This window comes from Olea europaea, chromosome 15 (genome assembly GCF_002742605.1).
Source record: "Olea europaea var. sylvestris chromosome 15, O_europaea_v1, whole genome shotgun sequence".
Taxonomy (NCBI): Eukaryota; Viridiplantae; Streptophyta; class Magnoliopsida; order Lamiales; family Oleaceae; genus Olea; species Olea europaea.
In genome coordinates, this window is record NC_036251.1 from 25,694,248 (window position 1) to 25,707,476 (window position 13,229).

At 34.9% G+C, this 13,229-nt stretch overlaps 2 protein-coding genes across 2 annotated transcripts in view; both read right to left on the reverse strand.

Annotated features, from left to right (window-relative positions):
* LOC111411451 (E3 ubiquitin-protein ligase RNF181-like) overlaps nt 1–3,563 on the reverse strand; it is a 7,568-nt gene extending 4,005 nt beyond the window's left edge. The window contains exon 1 of the mRNA XM_023041983.1: nt 3,359–3,563. Within this exon, the coding sequence (XP_022897751.1) occupies nt 3,359–3,563 (205 nt within the window). The remainder of the gene's footprint in view (nt 1–3,358) is intronic.
* LOC111410648 (probable E3 ubiquitin-protein ligase RHY1A) lies at nt 3,235–4,077 on the reverse strand (the record flags this gene model as incomplete). The annotated part of the gene is made up of 2 exons (XM_023041098.1): nt 3,235–3,786; nt 3,878–4,077. Coding segments are annotated over 2 exons (366 nt in total), but the record flags the coding sequence as incomplete, so codon positions are not given.
* Between the last annotated feature and the right edge of the window lie 9,152 nt (nt 4,078–13,229).

The window sequence follows — 13,229 nt, forward strand, 5'->3', positions numbered from 1 at the left end:
TTGCAAAATTATCAATCGTGATTTTTTACTTTTTATCTCATATTGGGTCCATGTGCCGGCAAAAAAGGGGTCAAAAAATTCATTATTGTCTTCGAATAATTGGAAACAAACTAGGGCTACATTTTTTTATAGTTCGATTAACTGATTCTTAACAATAAAAAAATTGTCAAAATTTCTATTAAATTGTCACGTTGTCCTCACATATTCTACATTTTGAAGTTAGGTTTTGTCCCCCTATTTAAAAATTTAAAGTGAAATGTATTGTTATATAGACCATTGATAATTTAAGAATGTATGGTTGAAAAAGTTATGGATTGACATGTAATATTATTTTAGAAGAAGAATATGCGGTTGAAAATGAGTTTAAGAAAAAATTGATTTTTAAAAGTTGTATACCAAAGAGAGGCTTAAGACTTTCTAATTTACTTACCGAATATGATTGATACAAGACCATACTTGGTATATTCACACAGTTTACAAAATTGTAATGTTTCTATTCCAAAAAAATACTTCCGAGTTTTTGTATAAAATATTAAACTAATCTTACCAAATGTTCTTTCTTGTTATTTTTTACCATCACATATGTTCTTAGTGAAAAATCACCTCATGATTAGCAGTAAATAAATCAGAATGTCCCAATTAAATTATTTCTTGTTCACACTTAACTATCACGTATGCTCTTAAGGAAAATCATCTCATAATTAGCCTCAGATGTGTATATATGTATATATATATATATATATATATATATATATATATATATATATATATATATATATATATATATATATATATATATATATATATATATATATATATATATATATATATATATATATATATATATATATATATATATATATATATATATATATATATATATGGGCTTGAAGCTCAGGCACGCCCCTCCCTTCGTCCGTAGATGGGATGCGGCGACCACCTCACAATTTTTTGATATTATAGAAATTTATGTAGAAAGTTTTATTTTTTAATATATAAGTAATGTGTAAATTTCGTTTCTTCGATATTTTTTCACCATAAACAATAATCTTGACTCCATTGCTACTCGTAAACATCAAAATTAACATTGGGATTGTACTCGGCCCATTAGCGTACTAGACCCATTCATTTTTTTTTATATATATGTGAATCTATTTCATTTTAAAGTACGTTCTTTTACTCTAGCCAAAATCCCTTCTCCTCTCTTTTACTAATATTTTTCTCGTTCGATCGTTGATTTGACCGTTAGAGTGTAAATGGTTGTCGGACATTTTTTCTCTACTGATGACATTGCCTTCTAACGAAGTGTTCAGTGTGTAGGTGATGTCTACATAGATGAGATGAGGTTAGATTTCTGTTTGCGCATTTTTTGAGGTAAACAAAAATGTCCCAATTAAATGTTCTTCCTTGTTCATATTTTCCCAATTAAATGTAAACCACCTCACTCAACTAGCATTATACGAATAAGGTGTCCCAATTGGCGTGGATTGAAAGCGATGAAGACATTTGGGCCAACAAGCATTTCTGCACACTGATATTACCCTCTAACCTCCTACCGTTAGACTTCATTTTCTCGTCTCCACCTGCCTTCGATTCTTCTTATATTACATGTCATCGAATCTTCTTTTCTTCTTATTTTCTATTTATTATTATTTGATTATTATGTTACAAGCATATTCGAACTCCTTTATTTTCTTTTCCAATCAAAGAAAACGAACCTACGTAAAATTTGAGTGTAAGATTTTTTTTTAATTTTTTTTTCTTGCTTGTGACAGAATACTAAGTTCTTATACTGAGTTCCACCTCAATAATCTATGGTAGTCTTGGTACAATGAATAAAATTAGTTGGTTGAGATTTAACAACTTGATGTTGCCATGAATTTTATTATTTGTCATGTTATGTCGAGTATGGCATAAATGCGGTCATTAATCTAACAATGAAGATAACAGTGTCTAAAGACAGCACATTCAACAATCCAATGAATTAAACTACTTGTACATCACGTATGATATTCTATAATGTGTAAAAATCGAGGTCATTGATTGTTTTAAATATTGTTAAAATCAATGGCAAAACTGTATGCCACATCACGGAGTTTAAACAAAGCTATCACAAATGATGTAAAGGTAGCAAAACTGTCATCCAATTACCAGCAAATTATGCCTTGATTACCTCTCCATAAAAGTAAGGTAACTGAATCCTCTACCGATCAAAAAAAAAAAAAAGGTAACTGAATCCTCTTATTTTCTTTGCCCTCCGGGGCACATCCAAGTTGGCGGAACAATCACATTGGGGGGCTCTGGAACCAAGCGTGGGGAGTTCGATTTTTGGAAGGCACAACTTGGAAGGCAAGTTGCTGTAAGGCAATGAAGAGACTTCCTTTGGGGAAGGAGTAAAAGCCATGTGGGAACCTGGGAACCAACAAGGGCACATCCCGCGATTTACCTCCCTGAGCTGCTGAGGGGCCGGAGGTTCAGGGACGAGGATATAGTCTGGCACAAGTTGGGACACCTCGTTAAAAAAAAAGAAAAAAAAAGGTAACTGAAAATTAATATCATTTTTCTATGGGAAATTTGCACTCTCAGTTTCCAAATATTACAAATAGATCCCGTTCAATTTTTTGTCGCATTGGGTCGCCAAACTATAATTATCTTTTTCTTGGTGCATGTAAGGACATATAGATGGAAATTATTCCTCTTTTCATGAAATAATCACTTGAAAGAATGGAACCCGTGAACTGAGGAACGACTCACGTGCTTTTCAAGTAACTATTTGATGGAAAGTTGAATGATTTCTATTTACATTACATGTTTTTATGTGCAACAAAAAAATAATAACAATAATAATAAAAAGGAAAGAAAAGAAAAGGATGGGGACCCAATTGAGACAATTGGTAATGTTTCGGAACTGTGGGTGAGAATTTCCCCTTTTCTCTTGAGAAGGGCACTTGATATGGTTGTGATACAATTCGGGAATGCTATAACATGACGATTCTAGTGACTTCATTAATTTCACCTCTCCTTCATTTTCAAGGAAATTTTGACTTTCTTTTACCAAGCATCAATGATACGCATCATTAATAGTGTTCAATAGCAGTTTAGATGACAGTGAGTTCGATTCATTGATCGCCACATAAATAGTTCTAATTCAAGATATTCTTTTACATCTTATGACTTTTAGATCAGGACAGACAATCAAGAATGCACTGGGCAGAGATCGCGCAAACCAAAGTCGACTAAGTGCTTTGGAAAGTACCACAAAATATATAGATTTCTCGACATCCACTTGTACAAGAAGATTGGAGTCGATAAAAAACACATATCGATGACAAACGTAGTTAAAACATCTCAAAATTACGTCTTTCTTTGACTTTGTCTGTAGTTACATTTACACGTCTACGACAGCACGGGCAGTCTCCGCAAGTGCGGATCCAGGGATCCAAACAGCAAAGATGAAACCTATGCCCACAGGGTAGACATATAAGCTCGTCTCCCTCGCAGAAACTTTCAAGGCATATGCTACACTCCATTGATGACTTTGACATTGCCGGCTCATCAGTCATCACCTTTGTATGGAACACTGAATATCTCCACGCACAAGCAGTCCACTGCTTCTTCAGTCAGCCTCCCAGCCCGGGAGGCCTCTGGCATTTTTGTTGCCTAGTGGAATCAGATACAAGGGAAATTGAAGCTAGCCAGTCTCTGGAAACTTCTGTTTTCCTATCTCCAGCATCAACGAGCCTAAAGTCATCACCAATTGGGACATCAGATGAACTCTTGTTGCTCCTATAATAGAAAGAGTTTATAAGGATTCTCATAAAAAACACGGAAATTATCTTTTCAGTTGGGTAATGGATTGATCTGGAAAAAAACCAACCTGTTTCCAGACAAACTGACACCTCTCAATCTTTGTAGAAGCCTTTCTCTTTCAAGCAAGACAGCTCCGGGAAGCCTGCCATTTCCACTGAACGTCAGCCTATCTTGTTTGGTGCCCTCATTTCCTGATATATTGACATTTCCCGGAGCAAATTGGTGGCTACCTTGATCAAACCGGCTAGAATCACGTTCCTGAGCATGTCAGCAGAAAAAGAGTACAAGAAAAAACAATTTGAAAAGCAAGAATAGAAGGGTTTGGCTCACTAGACACTTTAATTTGTTAAAAGTTCTAGAGTAATTTGTAATCTTCATCTAGCCCAAATCCAAATTGAAAACTTCAACAACAAAAGCAAATTCAAAGAATTCAAATTCAAATTGAACACTTCAACCAACAAAGGTTTTATTCCTTGAATGGTCAAAGGATAAGATTTTCAATTCAAATTGTATACTCTACGTATGCAAGCTAGAATTAACATAGACAACAATCAATTCATATTCTGATGTTCTGCAATCTGAAAATTACATCAGTCAGCAGCCATTTGACACTTGTGATGTTCAAACACAACTACAAATACAAATGTTCCAACTGTAAATGATGAAGAAATCACAGCTTTTACCTAGTTGTAATTGTAGAGAATTAGTAAGACTAGTTTACTCAATATTTTCTATAAATAAGGAGGTATCCATCTAGTGTTATGTATGTTGAAGAAGTGGGAAAAATCTCTCAAAAAATAGAGAAAGAGCGTGCCGCAGCAACTCTTTTGTAATTCCTCAAATTTCATAAGAAAAATTTCATATTTATCTTATCTATTTCTTTTTACACCCAACAAATTTTGATATCAAACTTGCGGAAAAATACATTAAACAAACCCCGACTTTTGGAAGGGATGCATCTGGATGAATTCAAAAAGAAAATGATAAAAGATTTTGAAATGTACAACTTGGGACTCATGAAATATTTTCTTGGGATTCAAGTAAAGCAAAAGCCAGGAAGAATTTTTCTTTCTCGGAAAAAGTATATTGATGATCTTTTCAAAAAATTTAAAATGAGTGAGTGCAAGCCTGTCTCTACTCCGATGGCCTTAAATGAAAAATTGCAAGTTTATGATGATGTTGAAAAAGTTGATGCCACACTCTACAGGAAATTGATTTGTTCATTGATTTATCTTAATACAAGGCCAGATATTACATATTCAGTCAGCTTATTATCCAGATTCATGAATGAACCAAGTAAACTACATTTTGCAGCAGCAAAAAGAATTTTGAGATTCCTTAAAAGAACTAAGAACCATGGCATAGAGTTTAAAAAAGAGAATAATCACAAACTTGTTGGCTATACAGATAGTGATTGGGCTGGATCAGTTGATGATCGGAAGAGCACTTCTGGATACATCTTTTACCTTGGATCAAATGTGATTTCCTAGAGTTCAAAAAAGCAGAAATTTGTTGCTTTATCATCAGCCGAAGCAGAGTACATCGTAGCTACATATTCAGCTTGCAAAGCTACTTGGCTTAGAAGAATTTTGAAATATTTGAAATTTGAGCAGAAAGGACCAACAACAATTTATTGCGACAATATGTCGACAATTGCGATGACAAAAAATCGAGTCTTCCATGCTAGGTCAAAGCATATTGAACTTCGACATCACTTTATAAGAGATTTGGTAAATCAAGAAGAAATTTGTATGGAGTTTATAAATACCAATGATCAACCGGCCGACATGATAACGAAGCCAATGACGATTGATAAGTTTAAAAAATTCAAGAAGCATTTGAAGATTACAAATTAAGATGGAGTGTTAAAAGTTCTAAAGTAATTTGTAGTCTTCATCTAGCCCAATCCAAATTGGAAACTTCAACAACAAAAGAAGATTGAAAGAGTTCAAATCCAAATTGAACACTTCAAATAACAAAGACTTTATTCATTGAATGGTTAAAGGATAAGATTTTCAATTCAAGTTGTATACTCAACTTATGCAAGCTAGAAATTAATATAGACAGCAATCAACTCACATTCTTATGTTCTGCAATCTAAAAATTACATCAGGCAGCAGCCATTTGATACTTATGATGTTCAAACACAACTGCAAATACATATGTTCTAGCTGTAAAGGATGAAGAAAAAATAGCTTTTACCTAATTGTAATTGCAGAGAATTAGTAAGACTAGTTTACTCAATGTTTTCTATAAATAGGGAGGTATCTATCTAGTGTTATGTATGTAGAAGAAGTGAGAAAAATCTCTAAAAAAAATAAATAAATAAATAGAGAAGGAGTGTATTGTAGCAACTCCTTTGTAATTCCTCAAATTTCATAAGAAAAATTTCATATTTATCTTACCTATTTCCTTCTACACTCAACATAATTTTCATTCTTTCAGGGATCAGAAATTTAATGACACCTAAGAAAAGCATTCGTTCAACTGCGAATTATGATAGCAAAAGATAAAAATAGGCTATAAAATGCATGGGTATATCCATATAGAGTTTAGCAATATGGAGAGTCTTTCAATCTTATTAGCAACATAAAACAACAAAAAACTTGGGGTCAAATTTTCAATCGCAAAAGAGGATAAAACACTTGTTTACCCAAAATTAGTATAATTGGATGGACCAGAAAACAGTGAGTAAAGACAATATAGAATTTTCAATTCGATATAAGTAGAAAAACTAGTGAACTATAGAAATTGAACAGTTAAGCTAGAGGCAATAGATGGCACAATTTAAAAGATTAGAAAGGCAAATAATGTCATTTGCACATACATTTAAAAATAAAAATAAAAATGCAGTCTAGTTGTTACGAGAAAAAAATTGAAGCAGAAGATCATCACTGGAAACAAATTTTTGAAAAAAGGAAGAAAATCTGCTTATAGAAAAAGATCGTATTCAATATTCCCTGCCAAGTCAAAAGACGCATAGATTAAAAGGTTGCCTGACTGTCAATGAGTTAAATAAAAAAGACCAATTAAAGATATACTACCAGAGAATTAATTGAAATGGTTTGGGCACATTCAACAAATGCAGCTAGATGTGCTTGACAGGAAAGGTGAGTGGACTAGTATAAATGGTAAATCTACCATTTCAGTAATCTCAAGGTGGTACCTTGGTTACTAACTTGAGTTTGGATAGTAGAAATCTAACTTAGGTTCATGTCCTGATCAAAAGTTGGAAGATCGACAGTATATGAGGTGGAATCTAGAATTCTTAGAGCTCCATGTATACGGCTATTGCCTCAGCTAATAAATTATGTCTTACTGCCAAGCCAAACGTTGCTTGAAGCAAAATCACAACAAACAAAATTGCCTCTTTCAACATCAAGACGAAGGTCCTTGTTGCGTGATAAGTTTGCCATAAGAAAAGCTAATTGCTTTGGTTGATCCCACTTTAAGAAGGAGGTGCTTGCATTTAAGAATGCATTGAGATAAAGGTGTCAATGACCTGAGGGTAGCGATCAAGGCCAATCTTTATGGAACTGTTATTTGAAGAAGACATAAAGTTTATATCTTCATATTCTCATGCAAAGGCTAATCATGGAACTGTGATTTGTAAATATGAAACCCTAAAGTCTAGCAGGGGCAGTGAATTATTGATTTTCCATTTATAAATGTGCTAACTCCTCAAAACTCAATAATTTAGCAACTGGTTCTGTTCCAGTCTTCCAGATAGGGAATACCGCAAACACGTAACAGTCACAATTCATTCAATCATCTATACCTAGAATCAGAACAGTCTTACTTGAGGTGGACAAAAGAAGCGACAAAGTGCATGGTGCCTAGAGTACTGATGTAGATGGCGACGCAGCGGATCGCACCCCTCGAGCTCGAGCCTATCACGGCGATTACTATTGCTAGTGCCAGAATTATTATTATGGTGGTGGTGGTGGTCTGAATGCCGATGCTTGCGATTGCTCCGATGAAGATGGGAATACGAATCAGATCCCAGTCCAAGGTCCAGTGGACTCGAATTCCGGCTGAAACGAGACCGCCGGCTATGAAATAGCTCCGAAGCGCTCGTAATACACAAAATGAAAAATTCATTAACTGAAAAAAACAGACCCTCTGATAGTTTTGAATTTATTTAATACGAAGATTAACGTTTGTCAATTTCAGGAGAGTACGGTAGAGGCTGGTTTACGAGAAATTGCATTTAAGGGAGTAATGTAGAGAAGGGAAAGTAGTGGATAATTTGACTTTTTTGGGTTATGTTGTTATATTTAATCGGTAGTCTATGGAGTGGAATCGAACTCTCATATATCGTATTTGTGTTTTAGACATCGAATTCACACTTATCGTATTTGACAATTGCTTACCGTATTTGGCAGCTGCTTATCGTATTTGACAACTGCTCACCGTATACGGCAGTGACCATATTTGGTAGAGAATTAAACACAGAATTTTCACAACTATTTGTTTTCATACAATGACTTTAGATAACATAGAATTTGGTGTTTGTTTTTCATATAATTTGCACAAACACAATTTCGAAAAAAATTCAGATAATTTTTTTCTTAATTTTATTTTTCACAAATTACATAGATACAGACTATTATCTAAATGACTACTTGAATAAGAATGACAAATTATATTATTTGCAGAAATATAAAAGCAGTATAAATTTCAGAAAACTAAATAAAATTTGAAAGCGTGTAAATCTGCAAATAATTAAAGCGCAGATACTCAAACTAAAAGCATATATAGTTGGAAATAAACTTTTAACTCCGAGGCCTGTGTAAATACAGTTTCCTTAAAACAAATTCGTCCCCTCACCATAATGCTAGAGGTTTAGTTCGAGCGTCTGTCTACCAAAAATACAACGGTAATGAGTAGAATTCGAGCATCGCGGTTCTACTCCGACAAACTGGGCGAGTGTTCGAACAATATCAGCTTACTGGAAGGGACACATGAGGAGACGGAATAAAACAGAGAACAGAACTAAATCTGAGTATAAACTGCTAGAAATTGCAGACGAAAATTTCAATGTGTGAACTGCTGGAAATTGAGTGAAATTATATAGACTAAATTTGATCACTAGTTTCTGTGTTAACCATTGCAGTTTTTGGAGTTACACTTCGGTTTCGACCATTGGAGTTTTAGGAGTTTCAGACACTCAAAAGTCATTTGGAAAAATCACAAAAAATGGTAAAACGCGGACAATCCAAACTGACCAGTTTTTACTCCGTTCGGTCCGATATTCGTGTGCGCAGGTCGCGTCCGCACCCAAGTTCAAGATTCGAAGGCTATTTCTGTCCGTGATTTGCACACCCTGCGTTCGCACGTGGAGAGAGCCTCTATGCTACGCATGATCACACCATTCCAATGCATAACCATATATAAAGTGGTTTTGATTTCCATGTTTTTCCTATGTGGGACAAAGTTAACTATAGTTTTCCCACCAACATAGTCCATTTCCAATGGTTCACTTTAAACTCCAATTTTTCATTCACTCGAGCTTCATTTTTGACAAATAAATACATGACTTCGATGTTCTCACGGAGGAGAACACATATCAACTTTGATATTCCAAATTGGATCAACGGGTCCCACCAAAAATTGTGCCAAAAGTGAGCTGCTCACTCATTTTTTTCAACAATCCCCCACATGAATGAAAATTAGGAGAGACACGAAACGTGAGACATAAGACTTGGTGATAAAGTTCAACGATTGAAGCTTGCATAGGATAGGCAGGTATTACCCTTTGAACCTTCCCTTATAAAAGCATATTTACTTTACTGACTGACCAGTAGGCGCGATGTCTTTGAACTGTTTTTCCGTTTGTGTAAACGATGATATACTTCACAGGATTCTTCCTAACACCCTTCAGTTCTCATTATTATATTCGTTTTGGCCATGAACGTATGCCTGGTTCTGTGAGAGTTTCTAAGAATTGAGCCCCACACAATTCTCTTAGAAACGGTCCCACTTCTTTCTCACATAGGTGATTTCTTATTACAAGTAACCGCATTACTTAGCTCGATTTTCGACATGTAAGAATCATTGAAAGCCTATTGCTTAACCTTCATCCTTACGGACATCACTGTTATATCATAGGAATGGATAGGAGGCGATACTCCTACAGTGATTTTATCAAATCTTTACAGTTAGGTTGTCCCTTTGAACCTAGATCTTGGGATCTCCAGTCAACTAGGTTAGATTTTCTTTGTAATGACTTATTCTTTCAAGGGGCTTGAGTCTCATTTCTTTCGATGATTTTCCAACTAACTCTCTATTTAACCCTTTGGTTAGCGGATCCGCAATGTTATCCTTTGACCTAACATAGTCAATTGTGATAACTCCAGTTGAGAGTAGTTGTCTAATGATATTGTGTCTACGACGTATATGTCTAAACTTACCATTATACATGTTACTCTATGCCCTTCCTATTGCTGATTGACTGTCACAATATATGCAAATTGCAGGCACATATTTGGACCATCTTGGAATATCCTCTAAGAAGTTGTGCAACCATTCGACCTTTTCACCACATTTATCTAGGGCTATAAACTCAGATTCTATCGTAGATCTGACTATAACCGTTTGCTTAGAGGAATTCCACGAGATGGCAGCACTTCCCAAAATGAACACATATCCACTCGTGGACTTTGAGTCTTTTATATTAGATATCCAATTAGCATCACTGTATCCTTCAATGACCGCTGGATGTCTGGTGTAGTGTATTTCATAGTCATGAGTATATCTTAAGTACCTCATTACTCTTACTATACCTATCCAGTGATCATTTCCTGGATTACTCGTATATCTACTCAATTTACTGACTGTATAGGCTATGTCTGATCTTGTACAACTCATTAAGTACATCAGACTTCTAATAACCCTCGAGTATTCTACTTAAAAGACACATTCACCCTTATTTTTGGATAGATGTTGACTTGTATCTATTGGTGTTCTGGCCAAACCAGTATCATCCTTACTGAACTTTTCCAAAATTTTGTCCACATAATGTGACTGGCATAGAACAAGCCCATCTGATGTTCTTGAGATTTTGACTCCAAGTATAACATTAGCTAAACTCATGTCTTTCATATCAAATCTCGAATTTAATATATTTTTAGTGAATTCAATCATCGTATTGTTACTACCAACAATAAGCATGTCATCAACGTAAAGATATAAAATGACATAGTCATTTTTTATTTTTTTGACGTAAACACATTTGTCACATTCATTAATTTTAAATCCACTCTCTATCATGACATTGTCAAATTTTTCATGCCATTGTTTGGATGCTTGTTTCAAATCATATAGTGATTTCACCAGTTTATAGACTTTCTTTTCCTATCCTAGTGACGAAAACCCCTCAGGTTGTTCCATGAAAATTTCTTCTTCTAAATCTCCATTTAGAAAAGCAGTGTTAACATTCATTTGATGTACTTCTAGATTTCGCAAAGCAACAATCGCAAGTATCACCCTAATAGATGTTATTCTCGTCACTGGAAAATACGTATCAAAGTAATCAAGACCTTCCCTTTGTTTGTAATCTTTTATTACTAATCTGGCCTTGTACTTTTGATAGTTCCATCTGCTTTCATTTTCCTTTTGAAAATCCATTTGTAGCCTAGTGGTTTGCATCCAGAAGGAAGATCCACTACCTTCCATGTATGATTTTGTAGTATGAAATCTATTTCACCTTTAATGGCATCTTTCCATTGAGGTCCTTCCGAGGAGTTCACAGTTTCTTGATAACTTTGAGGTTCGCCTTCTAGCATATAGGTCAGAAAATCAGGACCATAAGACTTTTCTGTCCTTTCCCATTTGCTGCGTCTAACCTCTGTATCCTCTTCTAATTCTTCGTCCTGACTATTTTCAGTCATTGTCTCATATATTCGTTTAGAGGGGCTGGCTTTCTCTTTGGACCTGTATGGAAATATTTCTCAAAGAATGAAGCATTCCTCGATTTCATTATCGTGTTTTTGTGTATGTCTGGGATTTTTGAATCATACACAAGAAATCGATAAGCACTACTATTACGTGCATAGCCAATGAAGAAGCAATCTATAGTTTTCGGGTCTATCCTTACCTTCTTTAGTGTAGGAACAGCTACTTTTGCAAGATACCCCCACACTCGCAAGTGTTTATAGGTAGACTTTCTTCCTTTCCATAATTCATAAGGGGTCTTTTCCGATTTCTTTCGGGGCACTTTATTTAAAAGGTAATTTGCTGATAACACAACTTCCTCCCACATGTTCTGAGATAATCCAGAACTTACTAGTATTGCATTCATCATTTCTTTTAAGGTACAATTTTTTCATTCAACTACACCGTTTTATTGCGTTGAATAAGGTGCAGTGGTTTTATATATGATTATGTGTTGTGCACAGAAATCGGAAAACGATGCTCTATACTCATCACCTCGATCACTCCGCAGTACCTTAATTTTCTTATTAAGTTGAGTTTTAACTTCATTCTTATAGAGAACAAATTTCTCTATAACTTCATCCTTACTTTTAAGCAGATGCACATAGTAGTATTTTGTGCCATCGTCGACAAAAGTAATAAAATACTTGTTGTCACCTCTTGTTTGTGCAAGTTATAAGTCACAAACATCAATGTGAATTAAATCAAGTGGTTCTGTGTTCCGTTCAACTGACTTAAAGGATGACCTTGTCAATTTTATCTCAACATAAGTTTCACACTTATGTTCGGAATCATTATGGAACTTGAGTATGCAATTCGAGTTAACTAGTCTACATAAAGTATCATAGTTAATATGTCATAGTCTACCATGCCACAAATTGGAAGACTCAAGTAAATAAGTAGAAGAACTTGCTTTATTCATTTTTGGTTTCACAACCATTACATTCAGCTTAAACATACTGTCGAAAATATAACCTTTTTCCGATAAACATTCCACTTTTTGATAGAATGACTTTGTCTTATTCAATTACAATGCGAAAACCATACTTATTCAAAAGCAACCCGGACACTAAATTCTTATGAATTTTCGGCACATATAGCATATTGTTGAGAGTCAGCTCCTTTCCCGAGATTATCTTTAGAACCACCTTTCCTTGATTTCAGAGGTTGATGAATTTCCCATGAACAGCTTCTCCCCGTTTTCAATTGCTTCGAACGTAGCAAACAGCTCTTTATCAGAGCACACATGCCTTGTAGCACCGGTGTTAATCCACTTCTCCTTAGGGTTTGAACTCATCATATTCACTTCAGAAATAATGGCTGCGAGATTCATTTCTGAGATATCTTGTGCCATGTTGTCAATCATATTTGCTTCTTTCGTCTTCTTTTTTGGCATTCTACACTCCGAAGACTTGTGACCTACTTTATCACAATTGAAACATTTCCCTTGAAATTTCTTCTTAGAAATTCCACCTTTCGATCCA